Source organism: Dendrobates tinctorius, unplaced genomic scaffold (assembly GCF_039654945.1).
Source record: "Dendrobates tinctorius isolate UK_male_01 unplaced genomic scaffold, ASM3965494v1 ptg000257l, whole genome shotgun sequence".
NCBI classification, from domain to species: Eukaryota; Metazoa; Chordata; class Amphibia; order Anura; family Dendrobatidae; genus Dendrobates; species Dendrobates tinctorius.
Window position 1 is genome coordinate 3,431,155 of NW_027361924.1, and position 21,096 is coordinate 3,452,250.

At 39.9% G+C, this 21,096-nt stretch overlaps 1 protein-coding gene across 5 annotated transcripts in view; it reads left to right on the forward strand.

Moving 5' to 3' along the window:
• The window catches only part of CACNA1H (calcium voltage-gated channel subunit alpha1 H), a 256,461-nt gene that overhangs the window by 62,632 nt on the left and 172,733 nt on the right, over positions 1-21,096 (forward strand). For all 5 annotated transcript variants that reach the window (XM_073558450.1, XM_073558454.1, XM_073558453.1 and 2 more), the window contains exon 5: positions 9,281-9,557. In XM_073558450.1, the coding sequence (XP_073414551.1) occupies positions 9,281-9,557 (277 nt within the window). The remainder of the gene's footprint in view (positions 1-9,280; positions 9,558-21,096) is intronic.

A 21,096-nucleotide genomic window follows, 5' to 3' on the forward strand; every position in this document is an offset into this window, starting at 1 on the left:
AACCTATCGCTATCTTCTGGTACCTTGACCTTTGCCTTCAAACATGCCACCATCACACCCATCCTCAAAAAACTAACCTTCACCCAACTGCTATGCCCAGCTATCGCCCCATATCTCTGCTCCCGTTTGCTTCCAAACTCCTTGAGCAACATGTCCATGCTCAACTTTCCTCCCACCTCTCATCTAACTCCTTCCTTGACAACTTCCAATCTGGCTTCCGCCCCCACCACTCCACCGAAACTGCCCTGACCAAAATTACTAATGACTTACTCACAGCCAAATCTAACAGACAGTTCTCCATCCTCCTCCTTCCTGACCTGTTCTCTGCCTTCAACACAACCGACCACTGCCTACTGCTACAGATTCTTTCTTTCCTTGGCATCAAAGACCTCGCCCTGTCCTGGATTGCCTCATACCTTTCTGACCGCACATTTAGCGTCCCCCACTCCCACACTACCTCCTTATCCTGCCCCCTCTCTCTGTTGGGGTCCCTCAAGGCTCTGTCCTGGAGCCCCTACTTTTTTCACATCTATACCCTTGGCCTAGGACAACTCATAAAGTCCCATGGCTTTCAGTACCACCTGTATGCGGATGACACTCAGATCTACCTCTCAGGCTCAGATGTCACCTATCTATTAGCCATATCCTCTTTCTTCACCTCTCACTTCCTAAACTCAATGTAGACAAAACCAAAATCATCATCTTTTCTCCATCTCACGTACCTCCCCTACCCAACCTATCTATTATGGTAAATGGCATCACGCTCTCTCCCGCACCTGAAATCCGCTGCTTCTGAGTAACCCTTGACTCTGCCCTGTCCTTCAAACCACACATCCAAACTCTTGCCACCTCTTGTCGCCTGGAACTCAAAAATATTTCCAGAATCCGTCCCTTCTTCAGCCCTCCAATCTACTAAAACTCTTGTGCATGCCCTCATCATCTCCTGCCTTGATGACTGCAACACCCTCCTCTGTGGCCTCCCTGCTAACTCTCTTGCACCACTCCAGTCTGTCCTCAACTCTGCTGCCCGACTAATTCACCTTTCTCCTCGCAAATCCCCTGTTTCTCCCCTATGCAAATCCCTCCACTGGCTCCCCATTCCCCAACGAATCCAGTTCAAACTACTAACTGACCAAAAAAGCCATCCACAACCTGTCCCCTCCCTATATCTCTGCACTAGTCTCCCAATATCTTCCCTTACGTAATCTTCGATCCTCTCAAGACCTCCTACTCTCCTCCACACTTATTCGTTCCTCACACAACCGCCACCAAGATTTCTCCCGAACATCCCCCATCCTCTGAAATTGCATGCCTCAACACATCCGATTATCCACCACCCTCGGATCCTTCTGGCGGAACCTGAAAGCCCATCTCTTCAGGAAAGCTTACAGCCTGCAATAACCATTCTGCCGCCTCACCACCACCAGAGTAGCTGCACCCCCAACCTTCTGTCTCTTCCCCATTATCCCATAGAATGTAAGTCCGCAAGGACAGGGTCCTCTCTCCTTTGCACCAGTCTGTCATTGAAAATTTGTTTACTGTAAACAATATCTATAACTTTGTATGTAACTCCTCATGTACAGCACCATGGAATTAATGGTGCTATATAAATAAATAATAATAATATTCCAATTTTAGCAAGTGATCACCAATTCGCGGGATAGGTAACACCTTAATGATCATGGTGGATTCGAAAGACCATATTAGAATAGACGGGTGGTTGCGCCATGTATGCCTGTCCGATAGTCTCATAATCAATGAATGGACTTTAACATTCAGGATGTCTGTGTCCTCTATCGTAGATGCATTTCTTCTTTAAGTAGGCGCCAAGATTTCTTTGTGAAAAGTTACTGCAGAAAGTCGCTACTCCCACTGAGCGTCTGATCCACGTGAATGATTATCTCTCTACAAGTAGACACACAGCTCTATAATCAGAAGCGGCAGGAGCTCATTTCAGGAATAATAACTTCACATATTGCTTTGTATTGTAGAAACATTTTAATATTGATGAGATTTTGGCGTCATTTCCCATGTAGCAACAAGAGCATGAAGTGACTTGTCCATCCGCAGCATGGAAACTTCAAATTGGTTTACGAATTCTTTACACAATGCATATGAATATGAATACATTTACAGGACACAGAACTATGGCAATATTCCCAGCTCTTAGAGTGGTGGACATAGGGGAAACAGGCAATATGCTTCCACCAAAATCTTCAGCCTTGTTTGTCTCCCACAGCCTCTTGAAGGTGATGATATTTTGGTGTCCTTTGAGCACCTAGATAGGAGAATTCATCTACACTTGACTGATGGAATGCATAACATAGCCCAAAAATACAATTCTAAGTTTAGGCATGCACTATGGCCCCATGGCGGTACCCTAGAAATTTGATATTTTGGGGGTTTGAAGACTGGAACATCTTTTTTTTCAGACATGTAACTATATACATTCAAAAAAGGTTTCATTTGTAATAATTATTATTCTTGTTATTATTATTTAAATTATAATATGATTATTATCTTACAACTAAAGTATTTTAAGGCACTGTCCATTTTTAGGTGCCTCTTAGATTATTATTTTGGAATTTTAAATAATAGAGCATCTTATTTTTCCAGAGATGTAATAAATTACATAATAAAAAAAATCATTCATGGATGATTTCTTACTATTCATTATTATTGTTGTTGTTTTATTTTCATACTATAATTTAAAGTTAATGTATTGTGGGATAAAAAAAGTTCTAAATCTAATTAAATTACTTTGTGTCTCAATTTTCTACCAATTATTCAGACCTCTGATTTCATTATTTCCCATTCATTGTTAAAAGGCTGAAACCTAATACTTCTCACAGATGTGATTTTGGGTACAGTGTATCATATATGAGTTTGAGAGAGAACTGATACATTGTAACAAATCACTTACTTACAGCAAGCAGAGACCTTGTAATGTCGTGGAGTTAAAAGACATTATCCTATGATTATATCTAGGTCTGGACAGGTTTCAGAATGGGGGACAGTAAAACGGCGTGGGCCCCGAATCCTGTTATTACAGCCTATTGAGTATTCTCTTTTGATCACGTGTTAATGTTTTCATTAGAACCAAATGTTTGTTATATTCTCTATAAACCAATATACTTCACAGCAAACAGCTATAATTCATCCCACCAGTCCTAGGATGCGAGTCCTCACCACAAACTCATGCTCTGATTTATTAAGGACATGAATTCAACACTTTGCTAGAATGGAAAACAATATCCCTTTCTAGACTTCGATATTGGAGCATTGCCCAAGACACTCCAAGTCATTACACTAGTGCTAACTATTGTAACACTGCCCCCTGTAGATAAAACAATAACTGCAATAATGCTGTTCCTATATACAAGAATATAACTACTATAATACTGCCCCCTATATACAAGAATATAACTACTATAATACTGCTCCTATATACAAGAATATAACTACTATAATACTGCTCCTATGTACAAGAATATAACTACTATAATACTGCCCCTATGTACAAGAATATAACTACTATAATGCTGCCCCTATGTACAAGAATATACCTACTATAATACTGCCCCTATGTACAAGAATATAACTACTATAATACTGCCCCTATATACAAGAATATAACTACTATAATACTGCCCCCTATATACAAGAATACAACTTCTATAATACTGCTCCTATGTACAAGAATATAACTACTATAATACTGCCCCTATGTACAGGAATATAACTACTATAATACTGCCCCGATGTACAAGAATATAACTACTATAATACTGCTCCTATGTACAAGAACATAACTACTATAATACTGCTCCTATGTACAAGAATATAACTACTATAATACTGCTCCCTATGTACAAGAATATAACTACTATAATACAGCCCCTATGTACAAGAATATAACTACTATAATACAGCCCCTATGTACAAGAATATAACTACTATAATACTGCCCCTATATACAAGAATATAACTACTATAATACTGCCCCTATATACAAGAATATAACTACTATAATACTGCCCCTATGTACAAGAATATAACTACTATAATACTGCCCCTATGTACAAGAATATAACTACTATAATACTGCCCCTATGTACAAGAATATAACTACTATAATACTGCTCCCTACGTACAAGAATATAACTACTATAATACTGCTCCTATATACAAGAATATAACTACTATAATACTGCCTCTATGTACAAGAATATAACTACTATAATACAGCCCCTATGTACAAGAATATAACTACTATAATACTGCCCCTATATACAAGAATATAACTACTATAATACTGCCCCTATATACAAGAATATAACTACTATAATACTGCCCCTATATACAAGAATATAACTACTATAATACTGCCTCTATGTACAAGAATATAACTACTATAATACTGCCCCTATATACAAGAATATAACTACTATAATACTGCCCCCTATGTACGAGAATGTAACTACTATAATACTGCCCCCTATATACAAGAATATAACTACTATAATACTGCCCCTTATGTACAAGAGTATAACTACTACAGTTGTGGCCAAAAGTATTGACACCCCTGCAATTCTGTCAGATAATACTCAGTTTCTTCCTGAAAATGATTGCAAACACAAATTCTTTGGTATTATTATCTTCATTTAATTTGTCTTAAATGAAAAAACACAAAAATAATTGTCCTAAAGCAAAATTGGATAGAATTCCACACCAAACATAAAAAAGAGGGTGGACAAAAGTATTGGCACTGTTCGAAAAATCATGTGATGCTGCTCTAATTTGTGTAATTAACAGCACCTGTGACTTACCTGTGGCACCTAACAGGTGTTGGCAATAACTAAATCACACTTGCAGCCAGTTGACATGGATTAAAATTGACTCAACCTCTGTCCTGTGTCCTTGTGTGTACCACATTGAGCATGGAGAAAAGAAAGAAGACCAAAGAACTGTCTGAGGACTTGAGAAACTAAATTGTGAAGAGGCATGAGCAATCTCAAGGCTACAAGTCCATCTCCAAAGACCTGAATGTTCCTGTGTCTACCGTGCGCAGTGTCATCAAGAAGTTTAAAGCCCATGGCACTATGGCTAACATCCCTAGACAACACCGAGACAACGGGATGTTGAAATGTCAGGACATCCCCCCCAAAATCGACTGCTCCAATTTCAACTTCCCAGAATTCGGCAGCAGGAACCACTGTGATCTAAACTAGTACTACAACGAATATTGTCTGACAGAATTGCAGGGGTGTCAATACTTTTGGCCACAACTGTATAATACTGCTCCTATGTACACAAGAATATAACTACTATAATACTGTCCCTTATGTACAAGAATATAACTACTATAATACTGCTCCTATGTACAAGAATATAACTACTATAATACTGCTCCCTATGTACAAGAATATAACTACTATAATACTGCCCCCTATGTGCAAGAATATAACTACTATAATACTGCCCCTATGTGCAAGAATATAACTACTATAATGCTACTCTTATGTACAAGAATATAACTACTATAATACTGCCCCTATGTACAAGATTATAACTACTATAATACTGCTCCTATGTACAAGAATATAACTACTATAATACTGCTCTTACGTACAAGAATATAACTACTATAATACTGCCCCTATGTACAAGAATATATCTACTATAATACTGCCCCTATGTACAAGAATATAACTACTATAATACTGCCCCCTATGTGCAAGAATATAACTACTATAATACTGCCCCCTATGTGCAAGAATATAACTACTATAATACTGCCCCTATGTGCAAGAATATAACTACTATAATGCTACTCTTATGTACAAGAATATAACTACTATAATACTGCCCCTATGTACAAGATTATAACTACTATAATACTGCTCCTATGTACAAGAATATAACTACTATAATACAGCTCTTACGTACAAGAATATAACTACTATAATACTGCCCCTATGTACAAGAATATATCTACTATAATACTGCCCCTATGTACAAGAATATAACTACTATAATACAGCTCTTACGTACAAGAATATAACTACTATAATACTGCCCCTATGTACAAGAATATATCTACTATAATACTGCCCCTATGTACAAGAATATAACTACTATAACACTGCTCCTATGTACAAGAATATAACTACTATAATATTGCTCCTATGTACAAGAATATAACTACTATAATACTGCCCCCTATGTACAAGACTATAACTACTATAATACTGCTCCTATGTACAAGAATATAACTACTATAATACTGCCCCTATGTACAAGAATATAGCTACTATAATACAGCTCTTATGTACAAGAATATAACTACTATAATACTGCCCCTATGTACAAGAATATAGCTACTATAATACTGCCCCCTATGTACAAGAATATAACTACTATAATACTGCTCCTATGTACAAGAATATAACTACTATAATACTGCCCCCTATGTACAAGAATATAACTACTATAATACTGCCCCTATGTACAAGAATATAACTACTATAATACTGCCCCTATGTACAAGAATATAACTACTATAATACTGCTCCTATGTACAAGAATATAACTACTATAATACTGCCCCTATGTACAAGAATATAGCTACTATAATACTGCCCCCTATGTACAAGAATATAACTACTATAATACTGCTCCTATGTACAAGAATATAACTACTATAATACTGCCCCTATGTACAAGAATATATCTACTATAATACTGCCCCTATGTACAAGAATATAACTACTATAACACTGCTCCTATGTACAAGAATATAACTACTATAATACTGCTCCTATGTACAAGAATATAACTACTATAATACTGCCCCCTATGTACAAGACTATAACTACTATAATACTGCTCCTATGTACAAGAATATAACTACTAAAATACTGCCCCTATGTACAAGAATATAGCTACTATAATACAGCTCTTATGTACAAGAATATAACTACTATAATACTGCCCCTATGTACAAGAATATAGCTACTATAATACTGCTCCTATGTACAAGAATATAACTACTATAATACTGCTCCTATGTACAAGAATATAACTACTATAATACTGCCCCCTATGTACAAGAATATAACTACTATAATACTGCACCTATGTACAAGAATATAACTACTATAATACTGCTCCTATGTAAAAGAACAGGGTAGTGATATCATTTACAGGACATTGTGTGTTGATGATTCTTTGTCTTTGGCCGGTACAACCTCCCTGATGACACATCCGACAGACCAGGCAATATCTATCACCGATTTCTGTTGCATTGTCTCCTCGTCTTATTGAGAACAGATTGTTACTTTTCAGAACACAATAAAATTACAGGCGATGAATAATTATTTCCATTCTCAGCGGTGAATATGTTGATTTTTCATGGGTGGAGGAATCATCTTTGGTGAAAGGTTTTGGGGGTGCACATATGTGGCGGTATATTCTTTAAATGAAGGCATAGAAAGGGTAAACTTGGGCTGCAGGGCAGCATGGGTGGCCGCCGTAGTATCTGCTGTCCTTCACTGCGAGGCGTTCTCCGGGCACAGATCCATCTTGTCTCAATTCAAAAAGAAAAAAAAAATGAAAAGAACTAAAAAATGGTTTTCCTCACAGACAGCGGAGCGTCCTCCGTGGCGTTTTCTTCCTTATTAGGGCACACCTCTGAGGCTGGAGCTCACCTCTGGCTGCAATCTAGCCGAAAATCACTAGTTCCTTTATTTACCGGGAACATCTCTGATGGATTGGGATGGACGGAGGCCGATTTGGCAGAGACATGGCAGATTCCTGCGTCTGCCGGTCTTATTTATAGGGGTCCGTGGCCTCATCTGCCTCCCCTCAAAGGGGACCTGTATATTGTGAGCGCGCGCCCCCAGCACGACTCTACAACTTTTAGGTGCTGATAGAAAAAACTGAACGTAGGACCGGTGGAGAAGCCGGATTATCGTAACGTGCGGGAGTTGCGTGCAATATAGTAACAGAACATGCAACTTTTTGCTCTAAAAAGGCTCAAATAATGTAACAGGCAAAACTACAGGGACCAATTGATTCATCCCTTCCTGGGGTTTTTTAGGTCACTTTTGTATTTGTTGTTGTCGTTAATTGTATTCGTTGATGGTTCTTGCACCAAATTCTTCAAAATGGCGCATGCGGTTCATGAATTTGTAGCAATTTTTTTTTTTGTAAAGTATTCTTTTTATTTGTTTTTTTGCCTTTTTAGAGGAAAAATAAGTTGCATTTTTGCTAGAGTTAAAAAAATGTAAAAATTACAAGTGTACATAAAGTTACTCGTCAGGGTGGAACCGGCGTACATTTGCGCAAAAATTGCAACTTTTTTTTTTTTAAAGAGTGATGCAAATATATTCCTCGGCCACGTTCCCGGATGTAAAAATACAGAAGTGAACACATATAAAAAAGACTTTAAAAAAAATGGCAAAAATTTAATGAACCCAAAAGCAGGCAAGAAACCGGCACAAACACAACAATGAATTGAAAACCGTATTTTTCATTTTGCACGAAAATCATGATTTTGAAGAATCTGGAGTTAAAAATGGCAACAAATAGAAGATAAAGAAAGAAAAGGAACTTAAAACCCCCCACAAATGATAAACTGGGTGGGCGCTTCTATTTTTTGCCAAGATTGGGGCCATTTTTTTGCTCGCCCGGGAGCGTTTGTACCCGTAGATTTTTACTTCCTCATAATAAGTTTATATCTATAAAAAAATGAAAATCTCGGCAATTTTCTGATTTTGGGCTATGGGTAAGATCTCTGCTTGCTGTCAGCAAATGAGCAGAGATATGTTGGAAAGTTGCTCAATTTTGGCAAAATTTACCTCCACAGTTGTAATGTGACATGAAAAAGAGGCGTATGATGGCGCCGGGCGCCGCGGTTTCGTGTCCAGCTGAGACGCACATGTGGAGTTTGTTTCTCTCTGAATGGAAACGACACATCCTCTTAATTGACTGCAAGCTCGTTGTGGAATTTTTATGAACAATTCGGGAGGGGTTCACATATTTCTGTGATTTTTTTTTTGGGTGTTGTGTGTATGTCGCTGTTGGTAACAGATTGGTCCGCTGGTTTCCAGTTATTCTAAGATGTTAGATCCCGTCTCGTGGCGGACATCGAGGCTATATGACGATGGTTGTTTCAGGTTTAGAGGTGGCCTCACATATGAGGTAGAACCTCGTAGGCGGGGCATCTACTCATGGGCGTAAACCTCTGATTTTATGTATTTTTTTTCTGTCTCTCCAGCAGTTACAATCTCACCTCCCTGAAGCCGTATTATCAGGTGGATGATCACGAGGACAACCCGTACATCTGCTCATCTCACCGAGACAACGGGATGTTGAAATGTCAGGACATCCCCCCCAAAATCGACTGCTCCAATTTCAATTTCCCAGAATTCGGCAGCAGGAACCACTGTGATCTAAACCAGTACTACAACGTATGCAAAGCCGGAGAGCTGAATCCTCACAAAGGGGCCATTAATTTTGATAACATTGGCTATGCCTGGATAGCCATTTTTCAGGTGAGAAAATATGGTATTTTTTGGAGGCGGGGCATGTAAATTATGGCCATGGGTCCGTTACGAACCAACCAAAGTAATAACAAACCATATACTTGGCTAATATCCCTGGTCGTGTTGACATTACATCCACTGAAGGGCCAGATTTTCTGAAAACTTTAATTACTTCCACTAGGTGGGACTAACAAACTTTTTTTCCCCCTATGGGGGAGAGAAGTAATTTGCACTTTTACCCATGATGCATTTCTGAACATAACTTATCTCCATAAGATGAGTGAGTACGTCTGTGAATCTACCAAACTGTAATGCATCTGCTGAATTTTTGTGGTCGATAGGGGCCATGGACCCCTGGGCATTACCCCAACGCCCAAATAGTCACTAGGGGGCGTTAGATACAGGCTCTATCACTGCGAGAATGGAGGGAAGATGTCTTCACATAACTTTTATCCAGTACTGCTGTCACTCCTGATTTCTTCACCGTGTCCCGTCAGGAACATCCTAATCGCATCTCACCCATCCCTAACGCGTTTTACATGAATCGTCGCAGTTTCGCGCTCCTTCATTTAATTACTTATAGCTGCGTCGTGTAAATCCGCGCTGTTCTCTCTGCACCTCGCTAACTCAATCACAACTGGCAAGACACCATTCCCTTAAGAATACAGATCTACAAAAGGGGGGAGCGATGGAGTCTTAAAGGGCTAGTGCAATGTTTTTTAGTCACTCCTAGCAAGCAAAGATTTTGCAAAAAAAAAAAACTGGACAAACACTTTTCTTAAATATGTGACCACCTGCTTTGGCAATATCATATGGCACCAGTGATCCTTGTCCTCCCTACACCCAGAATTTAAAGGGGTATTAGCAATAAAAAAAAACATGGCTGCAAACAGCTCCCCACCTCTCCACAGGTAGCGCGCAGTATTGCATCTCAGCTTTATCGAGGTGGGTGAAAATAAGCTGCAATACCATACAGAACCTGTGGACTGGTGTGGCGCTGTTTTTGGAAGAAATTTGCCATAGTTTTCTAATCTTGGTCAACCCCCTTAAGTATATAGTAGCTACCACTGCTTCATGACCTGGCCATGTTTTTCGTTTTTGCGCTTTCACAAAAAAAATATAAAAGTGCAGCGAAATAGTAGAAAAAAACTGAATTGTGGATTAGTTTTTTGGGCTTGGATTTGACGGCATTCACTGTATCATAAAAAATTATTCTCCAGGGGTATATGATTACGGCGATGCCAAAGTTAAATCTGTAACTATTTTAGTTGTTCATAAAGGAGCTTTGTCTTGGATTGTTTTTTGTTTTTTTTTGCACGCCGAGCTGTAGCTTTTATTGATATTATTTTGGGGTACATGCAACAGTTTGTCCACATTGGAAAATAAAAAAAATTGCAAATTAAGGCTTTTAGATTTATTTTTTATAATATTTACCATAATTAATTTTATACTTTCAGAGATTGGAATTATTTTTTTATATTTTAATTTTTTTCATTCTGAAAATGAAAACGGGGGAAATTTGTTTTTATTTTTTTTTTTTTTTTATTTTAAATTAATTTGTTTTATGTATTTAGTCCCCCTATGGGACTTGAACCTGTGAAAGTTTGATCACTTGTGCTATTTGCTGTAATAACACAGTATTAAAAATGATCTTGTGGAGCGTTCAGGAGCGCAGAGATGGCCGGGACGGGGGCCTTCAGTGCGTCCCAGGCTGTTAGGGAAGAGTCAGACGGCTGTATAACTCGAGCGAGGATTGCAACGCAATGCTCAGATGACCCGAGCTTGACAGCTGCATAGAAATGAAGCCTGTCCCAGAATTGCTTTGAGATCCTCGTCTGATTTATATGACCTCTGACTCTTCCATTTATGGTGATCCAATAGAGCCCAACAATCACATCGCCAAGGGGGAAGAATGCAAAATCGAAAAATAGCAACCGTTTACATGCTGCTGTCAGAGATTGACAGGAGCGTCTAAGGCTACATGCACACGCTGCAGAATGGGGTGCGGATTTGGCAGCGCGGATTTTGTAAAATCCACAGGTAAATCTGCAGGTCAAAAGACCTGCGGTTTTACCTGCGGATTGCTCTGCGGTTTTTCCTCTGCGGTTTTTCATCTCCACAATGGAGGAGATGGCAAACCGCTGCGGATTCCGCAGAAAGAATTGACATGTCAATTCTTTCTGCGGTTTCAGAACCGCGCGGAAAAATCCGCACCATCTACACTGCGTTTTTTTATTCCCATAGGGAATAGTGGTACTGTACACCGCAGCGGAACCGCAGCGTGTGCACACACCCTAAACGGTTATACAGCAGCGATCGGAGCTCACTGCAGGTGTCAGCTGTATAATACAGTCTGTCCTGTGTCAGGAAGGAGTTAAATGGATTTTCCGCTTTTAGAAAAGTGGTCCCCAGACGATCAGGTACTAGTAAAGAAGTACTCACATTGCCCAGGAACAGTGGCGGCTGGCACAAGCCGCTGAGCTGAGTGATTGACTGCAGCAGTGATATGCTCATTTGATCACCTGTACTGCAATACCCCAATAGTAAAAATGACAATCTCCTATGGAGCCCACAGGGGCACAATAATGGCATTGAAGGGGGGCTTTCAATAGGCCCCCGACTCTCTCCAGAGAAGCGACAGGTGGGGGGTGATGGGCAGTCATGCCACATGCAGCATGGCTAGCCACCGTTTAAATGTTGCTTTTAGAGACTGTCAGTGGCGTGTAAACGGTTAGGCTAAGTTCACACTGGGCGTTTTTGCTGCTTTTTTATGCTAATTTTCAGCTGTGTTTTACAGTACCAGCAAAGTCTAGATTTCAGAAATCTCATGCACACACTTGGTTTTTTTTTGTCATCAGTATTTTGTGCTTTGCATGTTTCTTTGGACATAGAGCATGTCACTTTTTTTCAGCGTTTTTCATCCATTGACTTGAATGGGTGGTGAAAAAATGCACAAAAAAAACGCAGATATAATGTTTTTTTGCTGCCTTTTTTTTCTGCCAAAACCTCATTCTCTGGAAAATGATTTTTTTTTTTCAATGCCAAACTTTATCAGCATGCACAGGAGACAAATCTAGCATGCCAAAACTGCCGCAAAAAAGCCTTAAAAAAAAACGCAAGAAAAAACAAGAAAACATGCTTTTTTTTTGCAGCTTCTTTCCTGCCAAGAGATCGGGTTTTACTGGAGAGAAAAAAAACGCTGATAAAAGCGCCTAGTATGAACTTACCCTTATACAAAAGCAATCTGAGCTTGCAGCGGTTAGAGGCAGGTGTCGGCTGTGTAACACAGCCTGCATTTGTACTAGTACGCACTATGTCGGGAGGGAGTTACATGTTTCATGTTCCCTTTTTATCCGTCCACGGAGGCGATTTGGATCTCTGTATCAGAAAAACCTGAGCTCCAAACCCTATGAAGATATATCCTGAATTGAACCAGCAGAGAATATTGACCCCCCTGTAAATAGTGGACGTCCCCTTTAAGCGTTTTTAGCAGCGATAAGCGTCTAAACTATGTGTTATGTTTCGAGCAGCGGCGTACGCGGCTCGGCTGGAGGTTGAGGATTGCAGCGTGTTACTGTACGGAGCCCCCATGGCGCGGTTTTAGCTTTTTCCTCCATAAATAAGGCCGCGAAGATAGAAGAATGTTATAGCTTAGGGTGTAAAATGCAGATAATGCCGCCGCCAAGAGAGACCGGGAGAGAGAGATTGACAGCGGAGATGAAACCGCAAGGAAATTGACTGCTCGGTGTTATGTGGAGACACGGCCGCTCTTATGGAGCTGAAATTTATAGCTGTGCAAATTCAGAGCGAGCGGGAGGCATTTACTACAGGTAATGAATAGCCTCACCCGCCAGAGCTGCACATGGCTACATAGAAAGTATAGATTATGCCGCTGGCTGCAAAATACACACGCCAAGACGACAGGTTTATTTTATTTTATTATAATTAAAAAGAGAACTTTCCACAGAAAAGTAAAAATCATCAACAAAATGGCCGCCATCACCACTCTCCTGAAAGAAAAAGAGGGCCTCACTTGTTGCTGTCTGTGTTGCCCCTAGTAACCAATCAGGGCTCAGCTTTCACTTCATAAATAGCTCTGGTACAATGAAAGCTGCTCTGTGATTGGTTACTATGGGTAACAAGGACATTTCTCTTTAATAATATGCAGCAATATGGCGGCGACACTATTTTGAATTTTTATTCTTTGTCGCCTTCTTGGAGTCTGATCTTCCCGCACACAGAACCTATAGTGTAATTAATAAGCAAGATGAGAGGTAACGACCCGCTCAATGTTATATCAGCTTCACTACCTGAAGGTAGAAGTTAACGGGAACATGGACGGGTTACACTAATTATCCACATTATCTCCCAACATGACTGTGATGAATCAGCCGGCGCGACCTCCCGCACTCACTGAGGTGTGCGGCCTCACATCAGCCACGGAGGAAATGTACAATTATTGAGCGTTACTGCATCATCGCGTGCAAAATCTCTGCAAGTGAATAGACACAAGCGACAGCGGGAAAGGCTTATTACCGTGTCACATCTCCACTAATGGTACAGGCCGCGCACCACACCTTGTGTCTATCTGTCCATGTAGCCATCCTTCTGTCCATCAATTATCTATCTACTATCTATTATCTATCTATCTATTATCTATCTACTATCTATCTATATATCTATGTATTATCTATCTATCTATTATCTATCTATTATCTATCTTCTATCTATCTATTATCTATGTATTATCTATCTATTATCCATCTATTATCTATATTCTATCTATTATCTGTGTATTATCTATGTATCTATCTTTTTATCTACTATCTATCTATTTATCTATCTACTATCTATCTCATTCCAAATGAAGGCAGCACTCCATAGTATATCTTTTAAACGATAGTGAATTTATTAGACCCACATATCAGGGCAACATTTCGGCTCAAAGTTAGCCTTCCTCACTCTAATAAAGGTCTAATAAATTCACTATCGTTTAAAAGATATACTATAGAATGCTGCCTTCATTTGGAATGAATATTGGACGTTGTGGTGAATATTGGACTATTTTCCTGGGGGCCGTGCACCCAAAGCTAAGTACTGTGCTGTTTCTCTTTTTTCTACCTATCTATCTCTCTATTATCTATCTATATATCTATTATCTATCTATCTATCTATCCATTATCTGTCTATATATTATCTATCTATCTATATATCTATTATCTATATATCTATCTATCTATCTATCTATCTATCTATCTATCCATTATCTGTCTATATATTATCTATCTATTATCTATCTGTTGTCTATCTATACATTATCTATCTATTATCTATCTATTATCTGTCTATTATCTATCTATTATCTATCTATTTTATTATTATTATTATTATTTATATAGCGCCATTGATTCCATGGTGCTGTACATGAGAAGGGGTTACATACAAATTACAGATATCACTTACAGCAAACTAACAATCACAGACTGATACAGAGGGGAGAGAGGACCCTGCCCTTTCGGGCTTACATGCTACAGGATGGTGGGGAAGGAGACAGTAGGTTGGGGGGTTGCAGCAGCTCCAGTGATGGTGAGGTGGTGGCTCCAGTAGTGATGAGGGGCAGCGGGGATCATTGCAGGCTGTAGGCTTTCCTGAAGAGATGGGTTTTCAGGTTCCGTTTGAAGGATCTGAGTGTGGTTGATAGTTGGACGTGTTGGGGCAAAGAATTTCAGAGGATGGGGGATATTTGGAAGAAGTCTTGGAGGCAATTGGGTGAGGAGCGAATAAGTGTGGAGGAGAGAAGGAGGTCTTGGGAGGACCGGATATTATGTGAGGGAAGGTATCGGGAGATTAGTTCAGAGACATATGGGGGAGACAGGTTATAGATGGCCTTGTAGGTCAGTATTAGTAATTTGAACTGGATACGCTGAGGAAGTAGGAGCCAGTGAAGGGATTTTCAGAGGGGAGAATCAGAGGAGTAGCGAGGAGAGAGATGAATAAGTCGGTCATCAGAGTTAAGGATGGACTGGAGAGGTGCGAGAGAGTTAGTAGGTAGGCCACAGAAAAGGATGTTGCAGTAGTCGAGGCGGGAGATGATGAGGGCGTGCACAAGCATTTTAGTAGACTGGGGGTTGAAGAAGGGACAGATTCTGTAGATATTTTTGAGCTGGAGGCGACAGGAGGAGGAGGAAAGAGCTTGGATGTGTGGTTTGAAGGACAGGGCAGAGTCAAAGGTTACTCCGAGGCAGCGGACTTCTAGTATGGGGGAAAGTGGGATGTCATTGTGATAGATATATCAGGTAAGGAAGATCTGTGAGATGGAGGAAAGATGATGAGTTCAGATTTGTCCACACTGAGTTTGAGGAAGCGAGAGGAGAAGAAGGAGGATATGGCTGATAGACACTCTGGGATTCTGGACAACAGAGAGGTGATGTCTGGGCCAGAGAGGAAGATCTGAGTGTCGTCAGCATAAAGGAGGTCCTGGAATCAATGGGACTTAATGACTTGTCCCAGGCTAAGTGTATAGATTGAGAAGAGTAGGGGTTTTAGAATAGAACTTTGGGGGACTCCAACAGAGAGAGGGTGGGATGAGGAGGTAGTGTGGGAGTGGGAGACGCTGAATGTGCAGTTGGTAAGATATGAGGAGATCCAGGATAGGGCAAGGCCTTTGATCTATTATCTATGTACGGTATCTATCCACATATTTACCTATCTATTATCCATCCATCTATCTATCTATCTATCTATCTATCTATCATATACCTTTCTATCTATTGTATCTATTCATGTTCCTAGATTCAAATAACATTATGCACAAGGTGTTTGTATGCTCTCCCCACGTTTGTGTGTATTTCTTCCATTTTCCGACCACACATACTGATAGGAAATGGAGATTGTGAGCCTCAGTTTGGACAGTGATGATGTTTGTACAGCGCTGCAGAATATGTTGGTGCTATATAAACGAGTAAAATAACATTCATCCATCCATTCATGCATCTTTTTACGGTGGCAGCTCTGTACAATCTGCTGCTCACTTGTTTTTGCAGCACAAGGTTAGGTAGTAACAGGTGAAGATTTCAGAATTTCTTTGGCTCACTGAAGTCCTAATCTGCACCCCTCCTTCCCTGGGAGAACTCCCACAAATCATCCAGATGGGCAGTAATGTGACAGGCAGTGCGCAGGATAAAATGGAAGAGGGAGAGCTTTCATTTAGGGCTGGTGACAGCGCTGCTAATCAGATCAGACACTTCATGCATGAGGTGTGTGACAAAGTATTCTGCTGTGTGACTATCCCTGCGCCAGAGACTCCCCGCCGCCTGCTGCCATTTACAGGCCAAGCGTCTGCTTCTCGTTCTGGATCGGTTTCCTATCAGCTCCAGACATGACACCCTATAAAAGCCTTCATCCTCCCCAAAAGGAAAAATAATTACTCCCTTTGATTTTAAAGGGGCCCTCAATTTTAGACCACCCCTTTTTTAAAAATAATTCCCCAAAATATAAATTACATGAAACTCAGTTGCATGGATCACTAGGAATCCGCTGTTATTCTTGGAGGAAGCTGCTAGAAAGTGTTCATATTCCAGACAGTGCCCCTGCAGGCGAGATAAAGCATTACACAGATTGTCCATGATGACGTTTAACAGTCTGGTGAAGAGGGCTAATATATTTTTTGGTATCAGTCCCTCATCATTTACTTGTTGTCAGTGTCCAATCACTGATAGCAAGCAGAGGATTGAAGACACGTATATTAGAATGTGGCAGAACTTTCTCTTTTACGGTGATTTAGCCAGACTTACAATGGATGATCCCTTTAAGGATTAGAAATGAAAACATCTGAGTCAGGCAGTTCTCACTGTGCCCCGTCTAATTGCCAGATGCTGCCCCCCCAGGGCTCAGGTTCCGCTCTATACACACGTAAACCTATTTACTCCTGAACAAGGTACCTGAGGACATCAACCTGCCGGTCTAATCCTCCTAATTCCTCCAAACTAATAGATGGATTAAACAAAGCTCATGAGCGGAGGCGCAGTTACCAGCACTGATTACTGGACAGAATGAAGACCCTTATCCTAAGGTCATAAATTGCACCACTGATTGCACACCTGTCTCAGATGCACCTGCCATAGAGATGTAGCAGAGCTGAGATAGACGCACTGATAGCATTAATCACTGTGAGCTTGTCTGCCGACATCGTCCTCTGCCAGTGTCCCTTTCATAGTAATTCTATTTATATTAGAGGTCTGGGAAAGGCCACATAATCCAAGAGGGAAGAGACCCAGTTTATGGCTGAATTCTCAGAGCATCATCCACGGTCACGTGATGAGGAGACCCGGGATGTGTCACGCTTCACTTTCCCAGGTTGTAAATACAAGTATACACTGCAAGCGTGAGAAGTACTCATATATAGATTTCATCCCACATAATACCACCATATAGTGCCAAGATAATACTGCCACACATGGTCCATATAATACCATTATATAGTGCCAAGATAATACTGCCATACACAATCCATATAATACCACCATATAGTGCCAAGATAATACTGCCATACACAGTCCATATAAAACCACCATATAGTGCTAAGATAGTACTGCCATACACAGTCCATATAATACCACCACATTGTGCCAAGATAATACTGCCACACATGGGCCATATAATACCATTATATAGTGCCAAGATAATACTGCCATACACAATCCATATAAAACCACCATATAGTGCTAAGATAGTACTGCCATGCAGATTCCATATAATACCACCATATAGTGCCAAGATAATACTCCCATACACAGTTGATATAATATCACCATATAGTGCCAAGTAAATACTGTTTTATACAGTACATATAATACCATTATATAGTGCCAAGATAATACTGCCATACACAGTCCAGATAGTACCATTATTTAGTACCATGATAATACTGCCATATATAGTCCATATAATACAATTACATAGTGTCAAGATAACACTGCCATACACAGTCCATATAATACCATTATATCGTGGCAAGAGAACACTGGCATATGTAGCGCATATAATACCATTATACAGTGGCAAGATAATACTGCCATATACAGCCAATATAATACCATTATATAGTACCAAGATAATCCTGCCATATACAGTTCCTGGTGCCGAGATATCCTTCCACTAAATATTGTTTTAGTAGCCTTCTGGCTTGTCCAGGTGATCTTTAGTAAACTACCAAAGAGAAGTAATGTTCTTTTTGGAAAGGCATGACTTTACCTTGCACATCATTGTGAGAGAGGACTTTAGTTTCTTAGGGGTTACCTTGGGTTTCTTTGTGAAGTACTGTACGGGGCAACCGGAAACGGCAACAAGCCGCGGTATGCCGCGATTTATAAAAGGCAGCTATCTTACAACGGGCGTGCTATGCGCCAGAAGAAGGTGTCACAATACCCCTGATGAGTCAGGCATCGACGAAACGCGTTGGGTGACAAGTCTGGAGATCGGGTCACGATTTTGGGTTTTCAGATGGACCTTACCTGATCATCCGTTCTTTATAGAAGAGTTTAAAGATAAGTACAGCGGTCTCAGTTTCTATAGTGGTATCATAAATGGATACAATTTGCTCATGAGGTGATTTTATGCTTATGCATTTGACCGATGCTGTACATATGCTGTGCTAATTTATATACGGGCTGGATATATGTCTATTAAGTAATATTAATTCTGATGACATAAAGGCCTGGTTGGCACACAATTACAAATATACAAGGCTCATATGGTCGGAGATTCCAGGTTTTGAAACACCTGGACAAGAAATACGTTAATGTCCAGGGCCATATGGTACCTTATTTAGTACAAAACGGTTTGTTTTTAATAGAACACTGCACAATTGCACTTTGGCACATGTTTGTTTTGATTTGATGTATGGTTTTTAAAGAATCATTAAAGGTTATGTTTTATTGTTCATGATATACCAATTTGCTACCTCTAAATATCTGACATTGGTTTGAGACACCCCCGCTATATAATTTGTATTGGTTGGACATGGCAGGATTCCTTGTTACAGGAATAGACACCAATCAGTGGATTAATGAAGCGAAAGACGTATTCTCAGATGGTACCTTTACACAAAAAAAGTATATACCCTCTTTCAGTGCTGCTTTTAAAGAGTTGACCAAGGTTTATAAAGAACAAGTTACTTCGTGGTGGGAGGTACAGAGCTTGGAAAGTTATATAAAAGCAGGAATAGTTCCCCGCCATCTTAGAATATCAATTAACTTTGGTTATAGATATAAGAATACAACACTATTGGCCAAATTAGAGAAAGAAGCAACTGATAGTTCGTTGAAACTTATGAAAATACTCCTTGAGGAGGAGAAGTGTATGTTGAGTAATATTAACGAACGTCTGAGAGATCAGATAGAGGTCACTAAGAAATTTTCTGCAGAGGCCGAGTTTACGGTGAAAGAATCTAGTCTACAAAACATTATAGAAAAATTTCAATATCATCTTAAAGAAAGGAAACATAAATATTTTATTCGGGATTTACAAGAATTCAGGGATAATAAAGCATATTCAGTATATTACGGAAAAACTAATAGACCGCAGGAGACTGATATATCATCTTCAGAGGCTGAGTTTTCTGATTCAGAAACGAGATACAAACCCGGAAGAGTAAGGGGAAGGGGGGGTCTACGTGCGGGGAGAGGATCTGGTCGAGGTTCCCCACAGAGGGATCATTTTTTAGACACAAGCTACCCATTAAGAAACAGGTTCAACGGCAGGAACCCCGTATAGACAATCATATAATTAACCTTTCCTCGAAATCCCTCAGTAAAGAACAGATGGCGGTTCTCAGTAAGGGGATGTCTTTTGTCCCAACATCTGATTTTGAATGTTTTGAAACGATTAAGGATTTACAGCTCTTCATCCGTAAACTTAAGTGGAAAAAACACTTTATAAATATGGATAAAAAAAGCTGCGCAGAATTGGGTATAGAGGGAGATTTACTTAATGATGTGAGATTTTTGTTCAATTTGGGGGATATGAATCCCAATGATTTGGGTGAGGGACCATTCACACAATTAAAAAATAAGAGTAAACAAATGCCACCTATTAGCAATGATATAGGGGCCCTTGACATATTTGCCAACTTGGTATCTAGAGATATCAAGGAACTGGGTAATGGGAAAAAAAGACGATTCCATAACCTCACCAAGTTTGAGATGGATGGGCTTCTGGAGCTGGAGAGAGACAATACTCTAATAGTGAAACCCGCAGATAAAGGGGGGAATATAGTGTTGATGGATGTAGCACAGTATAAAACCATGTGCTATTCACTGTTAGATAGATCTATGGGGTATGAAAGAATGGAACATAACCCCACAAACACTTTTTTAAATGATCTTAAGAAGTTGGTGAATGGGGCCTTTCAAGCAAAACTCATTGATAAAAATGAGAAAGATTTTTTGATTCCACAACACCCGACTGTGGCAACATTCTATGCTCTGCCTAAGGTTCATAAAGGCCTTTCGCCTTTGAAAGGCCGACCGATTATATCGGGTATAGGAAG